This window comes from Pelobates fuscus, chromosome 9 (genome assembly GCF_036172605.1).
Source record: "Pelobates fuscus isolate aPelFus1 chromosome 9, aPelFus1.pri, whole genome shotgun sequence".
Lineage (NCBI taxonomy): Eukaryota > Metazoa > Chordata > Amphibia > Anura > Pelobatidae > Pelobates > Pelobates fuscus.
This window is the reverse complement of record NC_086325.1, coordinates 112,357,828-112,377,347: the sequence shown is the minus strand read 5'-3', so window position 1 is coordinate 112,377,347 and position 19,520 is coordinate 112,357,828. Positions and strand designations below refer to the sequence as shown.

General features: G+C 46.6%; 1 protein-coding gene across 1 annotated transcript in view; it reads left to right on the top strand.

Annotated features, from left to right (window-relative positions):
* Window positions 1–19,520, top strand: part of PAPPA (pappalysin 1) — a 2,329,021-nt gene that overhangs the window by 2,088,139 nt on the left and 221,362 nt on the right. Inside the window, exon 20 of the mRNA XM_063432310.1 lies at window positions 8,555–8,626. Coding sequence (XP_063288380.1) covers window positions 8,555–8,626 — 72 coding nt within the window. The remainder of the gene's footprint in view (window positions 1–8,554; window positions 8,627–19,520) is intronic.

Sequence of the window (19,520 nt, the reverse complement as noted above, 5' to 3'; positions counted from 1 at the left end):
GTGAGTGCAACCACCCCCCCATGTTCTATATATATATATATATATATATATATATATATATATATATATATATATATATATATATATATATGTGTGTGTATATATATATATATATGTGTGTGTGTTTAGCCAAAAATCTGTTTGCTGATGAGCACCGGACAAGTATATCAAGGAAGGTGGAGTGCATTACTATTTTTGTTTTGCATTTCATTTTATATATGTATGTGTATATATATATATATATATATATATATATATATATATACACACATACACATACATACATACACTGCTGAGGGTGTTTGTGTGTGTGTGTTTGTGATGGTACTGGTAGTGTGCTGTGTGTGTGTGTTTGTTAGGGTCCTGTTAGTGTGCTGTGTGTGGGTGTTGTGTGCTGTGTGAGGGTGCTCTGTGTGTGAGGGTGCTGTTTGTGTGCTGTGTGTGGGTGTTGTGTGTTTGCGAGGGTACTGTTTGTGTGCGGTGTGTGGGTGTTGTGTGTTTGCGAGGGTACTGTTAGTGTGCTGTGTGTGAGGGTGCTGTGTGTGAGGGTGCTGTGTGTGAGGGTGCTGTGTGTGAGGGTGCTGTGTGTGAGGGTGCTGTGTGTGAGGGTGCTGTGTGTGAGGGTGCTGTGTGTGAGGGTGCTGTGTGTGTGTGGGTGTGTGGGTGCTGTGTGTGTGTGTGGGTGCTGTGTGTGTGTGTGGGTGCTGTGTGTGTGTGTGGGTGCTGTGTGTGTGTGTGGGTGCTGTGTGTGTGTGTGGGTGCTGTGTGTGTGTGTGTGTGTGGGTGCAGTGTGTGTGTGTGTGTGTGTGGGTGCTGTGTGTTTGGGTGATTTGTGGGGGTGGAGATGGGGGCAGATTAGTTAATAAATATCCCCCCTCCCTTCTCACCTTATGTAGGGAGGGGGTATCCTTGTTGCTGCTACCTTCCCTGGTGGTCCAGTGGAGAGTTAACTCTAGCCTGCGGGGATAGAGTTCACTCTCGCGAGATCTGAGCGTTGCCCGGGCAACGCTCAGATCTTGCGAGAGGAACCCGGCGGAGCTGCTGACTAGAGCTCCCCGGGCCCTCTGTTGCCTCCCTACATGCTGCAGTGGGCCGGTGGGGAGGGAGGCTCTACATGAGCCGACAGGGGATCTCCCCTGCCGGTCTCACTCCAGAGGCGTGCCGCGGGGATTAGGGTGTGCCCAGGCACACCCGGCACACCCCGTGCACACGCCTATGGCCGTGATGGTAGCTTGTATAGCGTCGTCAATTTTTTGCGTATTGCGGTGAAAACTCCTCAGCGGGTATGAGAGAGTTGATGCTGGGGATGGAAGAAGAATGAGGTGCAGAGAGGTCTATTATCAAACGTTTTTTATTTGAGTATTTGTGAAAAGCTACCCCGATGGGGTTGGTACGCCAGGATGAAAATGATGAAGATATGAAAGGGCCAATCATGAAACCAGCCTTGATTTCTGTGGATAGTAGGTGATCCACCATAAGCGGGTCGTTGGATGCTGTTAGGTTAGGTTAGGGCATTCAAGTGTGCCTGTGGGATGGCAATGAGGCCCGTGTGAAACCCCTGTGAGAAACCCATCACCAAATAATCTACCAGATGCCTGACTGGGTGTGAACACAGGTAGTAAGCCATAATGTCGAAGTTAACCTCAGTAAGTCACTTCTTGGGTGACAGTCGGGGCGGGCACATGGTCTTAGTATGAGCCCTGAAGCAAATGGAGCAGATGTGCAACAGCTTGCATGCACTGAAACTGCATGCCCCAGCATTGAAGTTATTGCACACCTGCGCCTTGCCCAGGAATGAAATGGGTCTGGTCAGCTTGTCCCTCTGCCTGCCTTCTTGTCTAGTGTGTGGGATGAAGGAGTGGTGAGAAGTGGAAATGGAAGGGTCTGCCTCACAAGGGCACAAGTCGGTGGAGTGAGATGTGGAACTACAGGAGGCTCAGGACGGGGGCCTCAAACCGGCAAAGTGATGGCAAAAAAGTTCCGTGTCCACCTGGCACCAGTCCTTATGTTAAAGTGTGCCAGATGAGTTGCTGCTTTGGCTGACACTGACTTGTGGTAGCTGTAGAATGAGGACCCCCCGTACTTGATGCCTAAGTCAACTACCTTGTGCATATACAAATCAAGCTCTTCCCTCCTATGTGGATACGATAAATATCAAAAGCAATAACAAACTGGGGGATGAAAAGTTTTTTGTTAAGGCATGGGTCTCTGGCTTTTAAGACCACTGAAATGTCCCCATATTTGTATGCTCTGTTTTCTAGGATGTCTGGTGAGGCTATGAATAATGACACTAGGTTTACATACTTCCCATCCAGAATTCCCTTTTTTTATGGAAGCTGGAACAGAGTGAGCAGGTGAGACATATGGGGTAGTTATAGTGGCTGGTGGAGGAGGGGGAGGGGGAGGGGGAAGGAGGGGTATGCCAGACTGAACAGTAGAGATAACCAGGGGAGGACCTGAAGAGCCTGGTAGGTCACCTGAGATGGCTATGGCTGATCCACTTACAGCAGTCTGTTATTCATAGTTTGAAGGTTGGCCAAAATAGCAGTCAGGGTCTCCTGAGTGGAATCTGAGGTGTTTGCTGACGGCTCTTGTGAGCTACAGCCGGGCCTGGTATCGTTGGCCTGTACCATCAAGAGCCTGTACAGCTCTGCCTTTCTAGTGGTGGCTGGAAAGCAGCTCTGCTGCTATTTTTGTAATAGTCCAAGATCTCAGGGACCTGGGGGTAGAAGGAGTGAGGGATTCCTCTCGAGACCCAGACTGGCGTACTGGGTACTTCGTCCAACGGTAGATCGTTGATGGGGATGGATTCTTGTGACATTCTGAAAAAGTTATAATGATTTGAATAAGTAGGGTGGTGTGAAGAGGGAATGAGATCTTCAGAGAACTGACCAGCTAACTAGTGCTGAGGCGAAGAACTTAACTAAAACAAAGTGATAGGTGAGGCCCTGTTAATGCCAAGTGGCGGTGATAGGCTCTACCTATGATTTTGGCCGAGGGAATTTGTGGCTAGTGATGTACTGAACTGTTAGCACTATATTATGCACTTTCTCTCTGCTATAATGATATCTTGTTGTATTTTCTATGCATGAATAAAAACTTTTTATGTGCAAAACTGTGATGTGCCTTGGGATCATTTCTTATTTTTTATTACATGTAAATATCTGGTAGGAAAGGAGTTTATGCCGAGGGGGGAGGTGAGAGGAAGTGGTACATAGGCGCATAGTCAGTTTGTTGGCAAGGACGGTTGGTTTCACTGTATGACACTATGTGTTAAGTTATATATGTTAAGTTATGGTTATTTATGTTTAACACTTTGGTTACAGAAAGGAGAGATTATTAAACAAATTATGGATGTGTTATACAGTATTTATGATATGTTATAATAAATGCTGTGGCCTGTTTCATCCATACTTCGTTGTCTGTCATTATTTGGTGTGTTGAATGGGATTGGTTTATGTTTATGCTGCATCGTGATTCCCCACTATGTACATACAAGACACCGGCTGATTGGGCACAAAGACAGCCTTAAAAACCTTTCTGCAGTGTCAAATTCAATGATGCTCCTTAATAGTGAGTCCATACCATTTGGGCCCGCTTAAAGGTCTGTGAGTAATCTGGGGTAAGATTATCTAGTATCTAAATTTATTAACATTCCTCTCATGTCATGAAGACATGAGAGCCAGTTGAGAGTCCCAGCACTTCCAATACCTTCTGGCAAAAGTGCTAGGACTCTCAACTGGCTTTTGTTTGCAAGCCAGGCCTGTTGCCATGCTTTGCTTATCTCCCTTTTCTCCACTAAAAAAGAAAAATCTTGCAATTCCTTTCACATATTCTCAAGGTCCATATTACTTGGTATGTGGTCTTTGTGCAAGACTTCCTGACTGGGATCTATTATATTCTGATACTGTCTTCCAACCTGTATTATCAGTGCCCATAGTAAGGTTCAGCAACATGACATAGCCAGAGGGGAGCAGAAAATATTCTGCGGTGGCCCTCTTGAGATATGTGATGTCTGCAGTGGGCTGTTTGACTGGGTCTGCACAACCTCTAGCCCAAGTTGTCATATGATTCATGTCTGGGGGTTTAAAAACTGCCTGATTCCCCACAAGCATATTGTGCTTTCACTCCTGCCTCAGTCTTTACCCTTTCATTTCTAATTCTCAGATCATATTTCCTTACTCCTCATCTTTACTAAAAGCAATATCCTTCAAATTTTGATACATCCCCTTCAATGCCTTGACTTTAGAGTGAGTATGGGTGATTGGTCATTCTGAGCTCCTGTAGACAACAGGACACTTTTTTTATATTAACCCAGAAGTGTGATATAGTGGGGCAGTCCCAGAATATATGTTTCAATGTACCTGTTGAATTCTGGCATCTCCAACAAGCTGGTGATGTGGCCCTGTATATTTTGGCTAACCTGGAGGGAACCCAGTACCAACTCATTACAATATGCCTCTCAATGGGATAAGTCACTGGAGGCTGCATTAGTGGCCTGTATGGCCTTTAGCCACATTGGGATGGGGAATGACACATCTAGGTCTGTCTCCCATTGGAGCATATATGGAAGTTTGCAAGTGGCATCTGCATTAAGTAAAGCATCGTAACACAGTGACAGTAGTTTGGTAGGTGGCTTTTTACCGGTATAGCATTGGCAAAATGGTGTTGTTTGGGAATCTTCACCAAATTGGATCTGGATTTTTGTGAGGGTATGCTTCACCCTGAGTGAAGTAATTATTTTCCTTGAGGGCAGGGAGAATTATATTTGCATGGACTGAAGGGGTTTTACGTAAAACAGGATGTAGGTGCAGCGCCTAAATAGTCCTTATATGGGAGTATATAACTGTAACGGACCGTTTCGCCCACAAGAGGATAAAAAACGTTTAGGCGATAATCCCCTTCCAGATAGACAAGCAGCTACTGCAAGCACCAATCTCCCGAACTGCAAACCGTACGAATCTTCCAACTCACGAATTGGAAACACACGAACCCTGGAATAGCTGAACAGGAAAAGCATACAATCCGCTTACACTCCTGGCAGTCAGCATACAATCCAATTCCCCCAATAACGAGACGACACTTCGTTTTGAGGGTCACGCAGAATCTGAGGTGCTGGCACACCCAGACTGGTTTTTATTACAGTTGTTGCAAATACAGGTCCGCCCACAGGGAGGTATAAAACAACCAATCACATCACAGTTACATCCCACATATTCCCTCCCCTTATCCTGAGAGGAAACTCAATTACACATACAGTTAAAACATACTTTCTACCCAACTTTCATAACTCTAAAACCATACATCACATTCACATAAAAATACATATCCACAATCAATCCATTCAGGGGAACAACATATTAAAAAATAGCATGAATCAGACCGGGGTTCAAAAGTTAGAAAAGTATCTTTTAAAACCCTCTGCCAGCATGGCTTTCCGGCTCAGACCGGTTTTACAGAGCCCTCTCTCCTGGAGACAATGGAGAAGTAATCCAATTACCTCCCAGCACACAGACAAGACTCCATTATGCACATGGGGACACAAAGACAGTAAAACACTTTAAAATACATAAAGTCACCTTTTACACATAACACACAGACATTTCACATATCCCCAGATAGCTGGGATCAGAGCGCACAAAACTACCGAATAGCGCTCAGATCCTATTCACACAGTTCAATTGCCATGGAGCTAAAGTCTTTCCCATAGTCTTTCATTATATGAATAGGCTCCATGGCATAGCTATCACCGCTCACACAGGGCAAGTACCGAATGACCCCACTGTATTTAAAGGGCCAGAATGAGTGACATGCACTCTGTTAGGGCTGAATAAGTTTTTTAACCCCTTAAGGACCAAACTTCTGGAATAAAAGGGAATCATGACATGTCACACATGTCATGTGTCCTTAAGGGGTTAAAGGGCCCAATCTCCCAGGGCCATAGTCCAAAGGCAGCAGGCGGGCAACCAGGCTTCTCCAGTTCATAGTGGCGAGGTTGGTTTCGCCACAATAACAACAAGAAAAAACAGAAGGAATGTGTGAACAGGAGTATATAAAAATATAATAAACATAAATATGAGAAAAAAATGTGCACTCAAACTTTTTAGGAGCTTCAGTACAGCTCCGACTTTTGCGCCTGGGCAGAATAACCCCCGCCTAAGGATAAAGAGCAGTGCTGATTATTCGTATATTCGTGGTTGTACAATGTATCCTCATAAAACCATAATATAGTGTAGTATGTTTGGGCTATGGAGCAGGGGTAGGTATGAATATAAAGTGTGCACTCACATGTAATGGAGCTGTGAATATGGCTCCAAATTAGAGTATGAAGTGGTATGATCCCCACTCAAGGATACACACAGTGCACCCTGTACACACACTACACCCTTACACACAAACTGTATAATCTATATACACAATATACCCTTTGTTCCTAAACACAACACCACCTATACACACATTCTATACCCCCGCCACACACACTACACCCCATCTGCACACACAAGCATGTTGTACCTCTATACATAAACACTACAGCCCTATACCCACACTACAGCCCATATACACACTACAGTTTCTAACACAATGCAACCTCTATGCACATATACACTCCACACAGCCATTCTGGGTGCTGGGCAGGACTCTCACAATATATGTGTAAGAGCCACACAGTCAGGGGTAAAGGATTGTGAGGAGTGTGAAGGGAAGCAGCAAAATGAATATTTTGAATGTGCAGCCAAAAGATCCTTCCACATGGAAGGGGGTCATTGATCTTATGTTGTCAGTCCACCCCTTGCATGTGATGTTTTGTAGAACAACATGTAAATCTGTTTTCATAATTCAAGTATAACACAACCAGGGAATATATATCTTTAATAAAATAAAGTACCATAGCGGGCATATACTACACAGCATGTAACAAGATGTATGGAAGTCACTGAATGGAGGACTTTTACCTTGCATAGTTCCTTGTTTACATGGTGTTGATAGCTTTGTCAATGCTGCTGTCTTCTGTTATGCCACTAGCTCTGCCCATTCATACTTTGAGCCAGTGATTTAAAAGCCACAATGCATGTTTATATTCTCAAGCATCTGATTTAAAAACTCAAATGGCAGCTGACTTGGTGGGCTGTGAAATTTCTGCAGATATATAAAATCTTATATGAAATCTTACATGGCATATTTCACAAATGCATGTTGACATGCCTTGTAGTTGTTCTCAAATTTGCTTCTGTAGACAACCACTGTACCTCATGGTACGTATGGTACGTTCGTTCGCAATCTCCCGAAAACCTTCAAGGTTCTGTGATTTATGGCTCTCAGTCATTCGTGTTCCCAAACATCAGTCGAGATTTGAAGAAGGTTACAACAGGAATGCTTTATTATGGCCATATGGCCCACTTTTATACACAGACCTCCAGCAGGGGGTCTCCAGCCAAAACATTGGAACAACACGCCCAGGTGTCTCTGTGTCTGGGACATAAGTGTTTGCTTAAACTAATTATCTCCCAGGCACTAGAGGTACAATGCATAAAATATAAAACACTCCAAAACATACATAATAATAATAGGAATATATCCAAGCGCCAAAGCTAGCCAAATAGCGCTGAGATCCATTTGGTGGAACAAAATCGCCATCCGGGTAAACTTTGGACCAATCGCACACGTGGCGTCTGCCCAAATTAGTTCCATAAGAAAAGTGGTTGCGGTCGGTCAGCATTCGGGGGTTCCTACACAAAAATAAACTTATGGCATCCCTGGCTCAGAGGTAGTGTTTGTTCCCCTTGTTTGTGCGAACCTTTTCACAGAACAGCGCTCTCCTGGCTTGTTGTGAACAGCAGCAGGCGGAGGCACAAAGTTAGAGATTCGCGAGTTACACTATCCGTCTTGGAGTTCCAGACACTCGACGACCAAGTACCATTGCCTGCATTTGGGAGACAAGATGGCCACCGCTTTAAAGAGCACAAGTCTTTCAGTTATACAGAGAGAGCACTTAAGTTTGTGGTTGCTTTGAAGATAATGAGCCTGGGGTGGTCTGCGTTTGGTAGATTGAAATACCAAACCAAAGGGAAAACAACTTGGGCTTAGGGAAAATAAAAGGGTTCCAGGGTAAGTTTTTACAACCACCAATCATTGTTACAATCATTACAAATACAGCACAGTTTAATATTATATTACAGACCTACATGTCAGTGTACTTTGTTTATGTTAACCTCCCTATCCAGGTAAAAAGAAATTGTAGTTCACTGTCAAAAGATTATTATTTTTTTAAAGCATAAAAACTGCACCAAGTGTACTTATAGACAAGTCACCACAAAAAAAGGTTTAATGCTAAATTTCCAGGCTCCTCAAAAAATTATCTGGGCTCACAATAACTGAATATGTGGAATAATTAATGGTATATGGCAAAGCTGTGTATTGTAAATATATGTTGTTAAAATATTTATTATATGACCTCATGATATATCTTAACAATATCCTAAAAGTTTATTAAGTTTAAAATCCCCTCCTCCTAATATATTTTTATTTTATTGTTGTCATTTAATCTTCATAGAAAATTATTTGCACAGCAGAGCGCCAATGGTATCCACTTCCAGAAATGGTTAAATGCATCAAAAGCTGTGAGGTATGTTTTTCTATTTATCGTTGTGATTTACAATAAATAACTTATGTATGGGCAAAGTACTTACAGATGTTATAAAGATAATAACTACACTCATCACTGGTTTGGATTTAGAGCAGTTTTTAAATATCAGAAATCAGTGTTTTTTATAACTGGATTTAAAGCACTATATACAGTTGTGCTCAAAAGTTTGCATACCTTTAAAGAATTGGTAATATATGTACCATTTTTAAAGAAAATATGAGTGAGCAGGCAAAATCCATTTATTTTATTTCTTATGGGATTCATATTCAACTGTAGGTTATAACAGAATGGTACAATCCTAAAACAAAACATGGCAACCAAGAAAAAAATAAAATGACCCCTGTTCAAAAGTCTGCATACACTTTAACATCTATGACAGCGTGCAGTCTTATGTAATAGTTGTCTATGAGGCTCATAATTCTTGCCGGTGGTATAGCTGCCCATTCGTCTTGGACCCTCCAGGTCATTCAGAGTCTTTGGTCATCTTTTGCATGAACCTCACATTTGAGATCTCCCTAGAGTGGCTCGATGATATTAAGGTCAGGATACTGTGATGGCCACTCCAGAACCTTAACCTTTTTCTGCTGTAACCACTGGAGGGTCAACTTGGCCTTGGGCTTAGGTTCATTGTCATGCTGAGAAGTAAAAGAGCATCCCATGCATTTGTGCAGAAGAATGCAAATTGCCTGCCAGTATATTCTGATGCATTCATCATGCCATCAATTTTCACAAGATTCCCCGTGCCTTTAAAGCGTGCACACCCGTAAAACATCAGTGAGCCACCACCAGGCTTCTCAGTGGGGATGGTATTCTTTTCACTATAGGCCTTGTTGGCCCCTCTCCAAACATAGTGCTTATGTTTGTGACCATAAAGCTCTGTTTTGGTCTCGTCACTCCAAATTACAGTGTGCCAGGAGCTGTGAGGCATGTCAAGGTATTGTCGGGCATATTGTAACTGGACTTTTTAGTGGCATTAGCACAGTAAAAGAGTCTTTCTGGCAACTCAGCCATGCAGCTCATTTTTGTTCAAGTATCTTCATATTGTGCTCCTTGAAACAACCACACCATCTTTTTCTAGAGCAGCCTGTATTTCTGCTGAGGTTACCTGTGAGTTTTTCTTTGTATCCCAAACAATTCTTCTGGCAGTTGTGCCTGCAATCTTTCTTAATCTACCTGACCTTGGCTTGGTATCTAAAGTTCCTAGAATTTTCCACTTCTTAATAAGTCATTGAACAGTACTGATGGTGTCAGGTCCCCATGCTGCTCGCAGCGATCTTGCTTACCTCATCACAGCAGGCGGTGTCATCTGGTCCCTGTCTCCAGATTGCAGTGTGTCTGACACTGCACGCTCCAGAGCAGCTTCCTTATATGTGCGTTGCACCTGGTCATGTGACCCGGCACACAGTGATGACCTCAGAGACCACAAGGCAGGGAAGAAACTCCTCCCACGTGTTGTGGTTAACACTAATTGGAGATTAGCCACTCAGACACATCCTATGTGTATATAAGTAGTGATGTCCCGGACTGTTCGCCGGCGAATAGTTCAAGGCGATGCTTGTTCGCTTTAAAAAAAAAAAAAAAAACAACGTGTTTTTAATTGTAATATAATAGCAGTCAGTTTCCTTCACTAGTGTGCGTTTCAGGGCCTGTCCAGTGCCACCACTCACTCACTGGTGTCACAATAGCTTTCATTTAAAAAAAACCTAAACTTTTTGGACTGTAATATAATAGCAGTCAGTTTCCTTCACGAGTGTGCGTTTCAGGGCCTGCCAGGGCACAGTGTCACACCAGTGCCACTCATGTCTGTTGTCACAGTAGCTTGCACGCATAGTACCACTAATTGAAAAAAAAATTACAGGCAGAGGCAGGCCACCCCACAGGAGCCGTCGTGGTTCTGTGATTCCCTTTGGCCCTAGAATAATGTTAATGTTTTCAGAGGCCACGTACCCTGAACTTGAAAACACAGGACACCCAATCTTCTACAGCTTCCGCTCAGAACCTCAACGCACCATATTCCTCCAGCTTAGCTTCAGGCAACTCTCAAGTTACAACTCGCCCGCCTGCCGCCACCACCAACACTAGCACCACAGCCACTTCACTTGGTATGTCAGAGGAGTTATTTACACAGCAGTGAGAAGAAATGAGTGATGCGCAACCATTATTGCCAGAGGATGTAGATAACAGGGATATGTCTCAGTCAGGCAGCATTACACACATACGGTGTGATGATGATGATGATGTTGTACCCACTGCTGCTTCCTTTGCTGAGTTGTCAGATTCAAGTGAAGCGGTTGATGATGACGATGCGTCTGTGGATGTCACGTGGGTGCCCGCTAGAAGAGAAGAAGAACAGGGGGGAAGTTCAGATGGGGAGACAGAGAGGAGGAGGAGACGAGTTGGAAGCAGGGGGAGGTCATCGCAAGGAGCTAGTGGCACAGTCAGACAGCATGCATCGGCACCCGAGGTCAGCCAGACAGCACGCCAATCAACGCATGCTGTTGCCACCACCAGAATGCCGTCATTGCAGAGCTCAGCAGTGTGGCATTTTTTTTGTGTGTCTGCCTCTGACAACAGCGATGCCATTTGCAACCTGTGCCAAAAGAAACTGAGTCATGGGAAGTCCAACAGCCACCTAGGTACAACTGCTTTGCGAAGGCACATGATCGCACATCAAAAACGCCTATGGGATCAACACATGAGTACAAGCAGCACACAAACTCAAAGCCGCCATCCTCCTCCTGGTCCAGCATCTTCAGCCACGTTAACCACTGCTGTCCTCCTTGCCCCCTCTCAACCATCCGCCCCTCCGTCTCTCGCCTTGAGCAGTTTCTGCTCATCTGCCCACAGTCATGTGTCTGTCAAGGACATGTTTGAGCGTAAGAAGCCAATGTCACAAAGTCACCCCCTTGACCGGCGTCTGACAGCTGGCTTGACTGAACTCTTAGCCCGCCAGCTTTTACCATACAAGCTGGTTGAGTCTGAGGCGTTCCAAAAATTTGTAGCTATTGGGACACCGCAGTGGAAGGTGAAAGGGTTAAGGCTGTAATGGACTCAACTCCCCTCGTTTCTCGATCCCTCGGTCACCAAAATCAACGTTTATGGAGAATCATTGTCAGCAATAAGACACGGACAAAATGCTTTGACAAGACTCTCAATCTGTATTACGGTGAATGTAGCATTTATACAATTCTGTTACATGAGTCATGAGATATGCCATACAGTACAGAATATAAGATTGATTATGTGACAGAACCATCCGTCTGTCTATTGTGGTGGATTCGTCTATTTCCTGCACGTCCGTGTAAATGGCTGTTTCCAATAGCACAGCCATACGAATGACTGTTTTCAACGAATAAAGCTACCGAACGGATGGCCACCCAGGATGGAAGTGTGCTGCTGGTTAACCTCTTGATCCGAATTAGACCGTTGTGGTTAACCGCAGACACTTCTCAATTAAACCGACTTCAGGGTGGCCGCCGTTCATATGTCGACCACGAGGCAGCGGCCATTTTAAAACGCACGAAAGCCCAGCGGTGTTCGGCTCTGATTTCATGGAACTAAAAATGGACATTCTTTCTGCCGAACACCGCTGAAACAACGGGTCGCCTGGCTGTCTCGATGAACGCGTACGAACACCGGCTGTTCGGGAGTTTTACCATCGACGAAAAGACTTAACCCAGATAGCCTTCCCATGGAGTCAATCGCATACCGAAAGACTGTAAGAACTTTGACTCCATGGCGATTGAACTATGCGTATGGGATCTGAGCGCTATTCGCCAATAATATGCCCTCAGATCCCGGCTATCTGGGGATATGTGATGTGGATGTGAAATGTACAGTTATTATAAAGTTGTGTATTTTTATGTACTTTCTAGTTTTGGATTTAAAATGGCGATGGTCTTTGTCCTGGAGATAATTGTATTACTTCCCAATTATCTCCAGGGCAGAGGGGCGGGATCCATATTGCATTGTGGGAAAAGCCTGTGACTGTATGTCTGGAATGTCCTCCTGTACTACTGTAATTCCAGTCTTCCATTTGGTCCCCTAGGGGAGTGTCCACCAAGTGGGAGACCCGCATAAATATGGGCAGGTAGCCCACAGAAAAAGCCAGATCCTGTTTGACCCTCAATGCAGAGCTTCTGTCTCGTTATTGGGGGGATTTATTATTTACGCTTAGAGACTGCTTATTGGAAACATATGCCGCTTGGTGGATGTCGTGGTTCGGCTATTAGCGGCGGTTCGTGGAGTTCTGTTCGGGAGATTACCGCTTCCCCTGGTTATGGTTCGTGGATTACAATTTATACGAACGGAGAATTGATATGGTGAGAGGGGAAGGTGAACTAAACGGCGCTTTTACTTACAGACACTGAGGGTGTCTTAACAATTGGTGGCAAGCGACGGGATGAATCCCACAGCACAGAAGGTCAGCTACACAGCCCAATTGAAGGAAAGAAATGCAGTATGAAGAGTTAAGACGTGCTTAAGGACATACTAGAACGCCGAGGACGATCAGCAAGCAATTTGAAGAAACGTGAAATTATTGCTTTGCTAGTGGAAATGGATGCAACACAGGGAATGGAGAGAGCTAATGTGCCCAGCAGTTTGGATTTAACACCTGAGGAGATACAATTTAACCGGGCAGTACAAATAAGGCTGGCACACTTTGGCCCCAACCCTTCAGCAGACATTGTGGAACGGGTGCAAGCCGCAGTAGCAGCACACCAGGCGCTCCAGGGAAGAGGAGCTGCAGCAGCAGAGGTACCCAATAACAATTTCGGAAGGAAAAAGGTACCCTTTGCTGCATTTAAAACTTTTATTGAAAACAAAGGAGAAATTGATGGGTTCCTGACCGACTTTGAAAGGCAGTGTGCCCTACACCAGGTACCCACAGATGAATGGGTCACCATCCTCTCTGGGAAATTATCCGGCTGGGCTAGTGAAGCATTTCGGGCCATCCCAGAAGAGATCACCAGCTACCGGGCCGTGAAGGATGCGCTCCTAGCCAGGTATGCAGTGACCCCGGAAGCTTACAGACGACGCTTCAGGGAAGCCAACAAGCAGGTTGGTAGAATGGGCCTGCAGCGTTCACCGTACCGCAGCCCACTGGATGGCAGGATGCCAAGCAGTAACTGGGGAAGAGGTGCTGCAGGTGTTTTTACTGGAACACTTCTTCGATAGATTGCCTACCGTGGTCCGGGAGTGGGTCAGAGATAGAAAACCCTCTACCCTACCCGAGGCGGCCCGTCTGGCAGACGAATATACCGACGCTCGCAAATTGGACAGTACAGTCACCAAGGTCCCTGCCAGAATGGAGTACCGACCAGCAGCAACTCCAACTCCGACAGCCTACCAACCCCCAGTGCATCGCACCCCAGCGGTACCACCAACAAATAATTACGTGCAGCCATCCAAATTCAATGCCTGGGATAATTTACAACCCATTAGGTGCTTTGGGTGCAAACAGTGGGGGCACAAGCGTCCAGAGTGCCCACTGAACAGCGCCAATCAAGTACAGTCCTGGAGGAGACCAGCCAACGGGAATCAGCGATCACCGCAGCCTGCTGCTCACTGTGTAGAGCAGGAGGAATTCTGGGGCATCCTGCACGAAGATGACCCGGTGCAGGCAGCCCATCAGGATAATCGCCAGCAACACCGGCAGACTGTGAAGCTGAATGGCCGAGTGGTAAATGGACTTAGAGACACAGGAGCCACTATGACACTGCTCCAAAAGAACTTAGTCTCAGAGCACCAGCACACAGGAGACACTGTGGCAGTGAGGGTAGCAGGGGAGCCTTATTCCGCTTACCTGTTGCCTGTGTTCACTTGTATTGGGGAGTGGACGCTAGACACGTGGATGTAGGAGTTATGAAAGACTTGCCCGCTGATGTTCTTCTTGGGAATGATTTGGCCCCTTTGGTTTCGGCCTATGCCTTGATGGGCCCCATGGACGTTAACCCAGTGACTACCCGTGCTCAGACCCGTGCTTCTGGAACCAGCCCACCTGCTGATGAGACCCAGGTAAGACCCTTTTCCCTGACTGGTACCTTAGATCAGGCGACTCAACGAGCGGACCACCACTGACGCCTACCCGATGCCCCGGGTAGACGAGTTACTAGATCGTATTGCCAGGGGGCACTACCTGACCACCATAGACCTGTGTAAGGGCTACTGGCAGATCCCCCTGGCCGAGGATGCTATCCCCAAGTCGGCATTCGTCACCCCATTTGGCCTGTACCAATTTAAGGTCATGCCTTTTGGGATGAAGAATGCCCCAGCTACCTTCCAACGGATGGTGGATAGACTCCTGGATGGCTTCCAAGAATTTGCCTGTGCATACTTGGATGACATTGCGATCTACAGTGGATCCTGGGAGGAACACATATAGGGATGGTACTGGATAAGATTTGGGCTGCTGGCCTGACATTGAAGCCAGAGAAGTGCCATCTAGGTATGGCAAAAGTATCTTTTGTCCCTTACTGGCAGCATGGCAATCTGGTTTAAGCAGGTTTTACAGAGGCCTCTATCCTGGAGACAAAGGGGAAAGTAATCCAATTATCCAGGGCTAGAGGCAGACTCCATTAACCACATGGTTACAGAAAGACATAAAATTCTTTACAAACACATAAAATCACCTTTTACACATAACACACAGACATTTCACATATCCCCAGATAGCTGGGATCTGAACGCACAAAACTACCGAATAGCGCTCAGATCCTATTCACACAGTTCAATTGCCATGGAGCTAAAGTCTTTCCCATAGTCTTTCATTATATGAATAGGCTCCATGGCATAGCTATCTGGGGGTATCACCGCTCACACAGGGCAAGTACCGAATGGCCCCACTGTGTTTAAAGGGCCAGAATGAGTGGCATGCACTCTGTTAGGGCCGAATACTCTTTTTAAAGGGCCCAATCTCCCAGGGCCATAGTCCAAATGCAGGAGGCGGGCAGCCAGGCTTCTCCAATGCAATGTGGCGAGATTGCTCTCGTCACAGACCGTATTACCAGGGGACGCTATCTGACCACCATAGACCTGTGTAAGGGCTACTGGCAGATTCCCCTGGCCGAGGATGCTATCCCCAAGTCGGCATTTGTCACCCCGTTTGGCCTGTACCAATTTAAGGTCATGCCATTCGGGCTGAAAAATGCCCCGGCTACCTTCCAGCGTATGGTGGATAGACTCCTCGATGGCTTCCAGGAGTTTGCTTGTGCATACCTGGATGACATTGCGATCTACAGTCCTGGGAGGAACACCTGGTCCATGTAGGGGTAGTACTGGATAAGATTCGGGCCACTGGCCTGACATTGAAGCCAGAGAAGTGCCATCTAGGCATGGCTGAAGTGCAGTACCTGGGTCACAGAGTGGGGTGTGGGAGCCAGAGAGCGGAGCCAGCCAAGGTAGAGGCAGTGGCTAACTGGTCCACACCTATCACTAAGACCCAAGTGTTAGCCTTCTTGGGGACGCAGGGTACTACCAATGTTTTGTCCCTGACTACAGCACTATTGCCAAGCCCCTGACTGACCTGACTAAGAAGAACCTCCCTAAGCAGGTCCTGTAGTCTCCAGCTTGTGAAGCCACTTTTCAGGCACTGAAGCAAGCTCTGTGAATGCCCCTGTCTTGGCTGCCCCAGTCCCTAACAAACGCTTTCTTGTTCATACAGATGCTTTCATGTATGGACTGGGGGCTGTGCTGAGCCAAGTCAGGGAGGATGGAGGAGAGCACCCTGTCGCATACCTCAGCAGAAAATTGCTACCTCGGGAAGTGAGTTATGCGGCAGTGGAGAAAGAATGTTTAGCCCTGGTCTGGGCATTGAAGAAGTGGAGCCCCTATTTATATGGACCACAATCCCCTTGTCTGGCTTAACTGGGTCTCAGGAAACAATGGTAGACTGCTGCGGTGGAGTTTAGCCCTCCAACCTTATAACTTCACCATCAGCTACCGACCCGGTAAGCAGAACGGGAATGCTGATGGATTGTCCCGGAAAACTGACATCCCTACAACCTCCTAGTCCGGTCATCCCCAAGTTGACCCGCCAAAGGGTCAAGCCGGGTCTACCGGAGTGTCCTACAAGGAGGGAGCCGCGTGACAGATCCATCTGTATCATCTGAGACTGCTGGTTCGTCTGTTTGCCCCTTTTTCGTGTTTCAAAATATACCGATTAAAACTACCGAACGGACGGCCACCCAGGAGAGAAGTGTGCTGCTGGTTAACCTCTTGGCCCCAATTAGAACGTTGTGGTTAACCGCAGACACCTCTCTTTATTCTAACCGTATGCAGGGTGGTCGTCATTCGTATGCCGACCACGAGGCGGCGGCCATTTTAAACACGCGAAAGACCAGCGGTGTTCGGCAAAGATTCTATGGAACTATAAACGTTATCTACCGAACACCGCTGAAACTACCGATCGCCCTTCGTTTTCGTCTAGGCATACGAACACCGGTCCGTTCGGGAGTTTGAATCATCCGCATGGACTTAACCCAGATAGCCATCCCATGGAGTCAATCGTATACCGAAAGACATATGAAAGACTTTGACTCCATTGCGATTGAACTGTGCGCATTGGATCTGAGGGCTATTCCGTAGAAATATGCACTCAGATCCAGGCTGGGGATACATTGCATGAATCCCATGTATTCGGTATTTGTGTAGTTATATATTTTTATGTGTTTTTACAGTCATGTATAAAATGGCGATTTACCTCTATCACTTGAGACAATTATATTTCTTCCCAATTATCTCCAGGATAGAGAGGAGGGATTTACTCATGTAAAGGGGAGTGTTTACACCTGAGCCACTGCAATTGGCTACTGTCCAATATATGTCCCAGTCTCCCATCTGGTCCCCTAGGGGAGTGTCCACCAGGTGGGAGACCTGCATAAATACCGGGCAGGTAGCCCTCATTAAAACAGTTCTTGTTTTACCCTCAACTACGGAGCTTGGTCTCGTGATTGGGGGGGGATTTACTATACATGGATAGAGACTGACTGCTGGGAATGTAAGCCGCTTGGATGCTATATCGGTTCATCTGTTAGCAGCAGTTCATGGGAATACAGTTCAGGAGTTTGGAGTATTATTAAGTATGCTGTTCGGGAGATAGGCACATTCCCCTGGTTCCAGTTCGGGAGTTCTAAAACAGCCGTGCCTGCATTTCTGAAAAGGGGAAGCTCTACTAAGCGGCAGTTTCACTCCTTTATGCCAGGATTGTCTTAACAGAAACATTTAAATACATAAAGGGAATCAACACTGTAAAGGAGGAGACCGTATTTGAAAGAATAAAAATGACCACAACAGGGGGGCGGAGCCGAGCAAGCGAGCTGGATGGTCGCACTTCACATGGGCTCCAGCTACGCATGCCGAAATATAATGTTAAACCGAGACACAGCGGCACGACTGGCAAATAAGCAAGCCCGCTGGTTTGAAAAAACGCTGGTGCACCCAATGACCCCATTATCTGCACCCAGCAAGCCCAGGAGGTGACATGGCCGGCTTGGGCCTACTGGAGGAGGTGAGGGGGAAGGACGGCCACCTTCCTGTCTGTCTCTAGGGCCCTCAAGCATACAGACACCGCTCCCCCCCCCCCACAGACCGGTGGGGGATATCCCGGTCCCCGCCAGAAGGGAGATCCCGCATGCTGCACCAAGCGTCAGCCCCCGCAGGCCCCACAAGTAACGTGGCGGCGCAGGCCTCCAAAATGGCGGCACTGAGAGACCCAGAACTCGAGACCCACGACGAAGAGACCTAAACCCAGACTCGTACTGGCAACCCCATCGCTACACTATTCGACCGCTTCTGGGCCAAGTGGACGAAACAACTGCAAGCAGCAATGGCCTATCCCACACTGCCTCCACGGATCAAAGTCTATGGCGGGAGGAGACTGGGGCCTCTACCTCAGGGCACGAAGAAGACACCAACGGCGACTCCTCACGATATGGGCCCTCCCGGGCTGGGAGCTACCAGGTGGAGAGCTGCCAATCGGAAACCCACGCAAAGATGCACAGCCCACCGCTATATCCCGGCAGGGATGACATTGGGCCACATAGGATCCCAGGTCAGTGGCAAGAAGGTGCCGGCTCCCGCACATTCCCGGGGTTGAGGAGACCACCCACCACCGCAACGCCATACGACCCCATGCATATACCGGCATCTTGACAAGAGGCACCATATGAGAGGACAAGCACACACATGCAGGGCGCAGGGCTCACTACACAAAGGGAACAAAACCGCTGTTCCGACCTGCCCTACTAACCATGCTCATCTTCCAGGCATGTTCCCCAGCAAAAGACAAGCAGCAAATACACCTAAACAGGACTGTATCGTACCTCAGACAGGAATTGGCTGACCGGGACACTCACCGCCACAGAGGGGAAATCAGCCCCAGATTCCAGTCTGTGACTGATTATACTCCAGTGCTACTGATGCCGCTATGCTTTACCCTTAGCGCGAACCACACCTAACATATAGGGGCGAGAATTGCCCACATACATTAGGGTTAGCTACTGAAGCATATGATTGCCTTAAAAGTAGTATTGACCTCCCGTCTAACCAATGGTAATGCAGTACAACATCACATATAGACAACCTCTTGGCACCACACTTGTTTATTCTCTACATTGACCACACACTCTTGATAATACTTCATTTAACCCGAGTTTGACTATTATCAAAAATTGTGTCAAGATTGGTTAACCCCTGTTTAATCTTAACCCCTAATATCATAAAATTGTGCATGCTTAACTCGATATCCCAAATGACCTAGTGATACTCACTTCGAGGATGGCAGTTGGGGATATGTTATTATTTAATATACACGATTTGCTAGCACTGCCGTTGGTTCAATAGCATGTATCGATAGGCTTGTTAGCATGTTTGC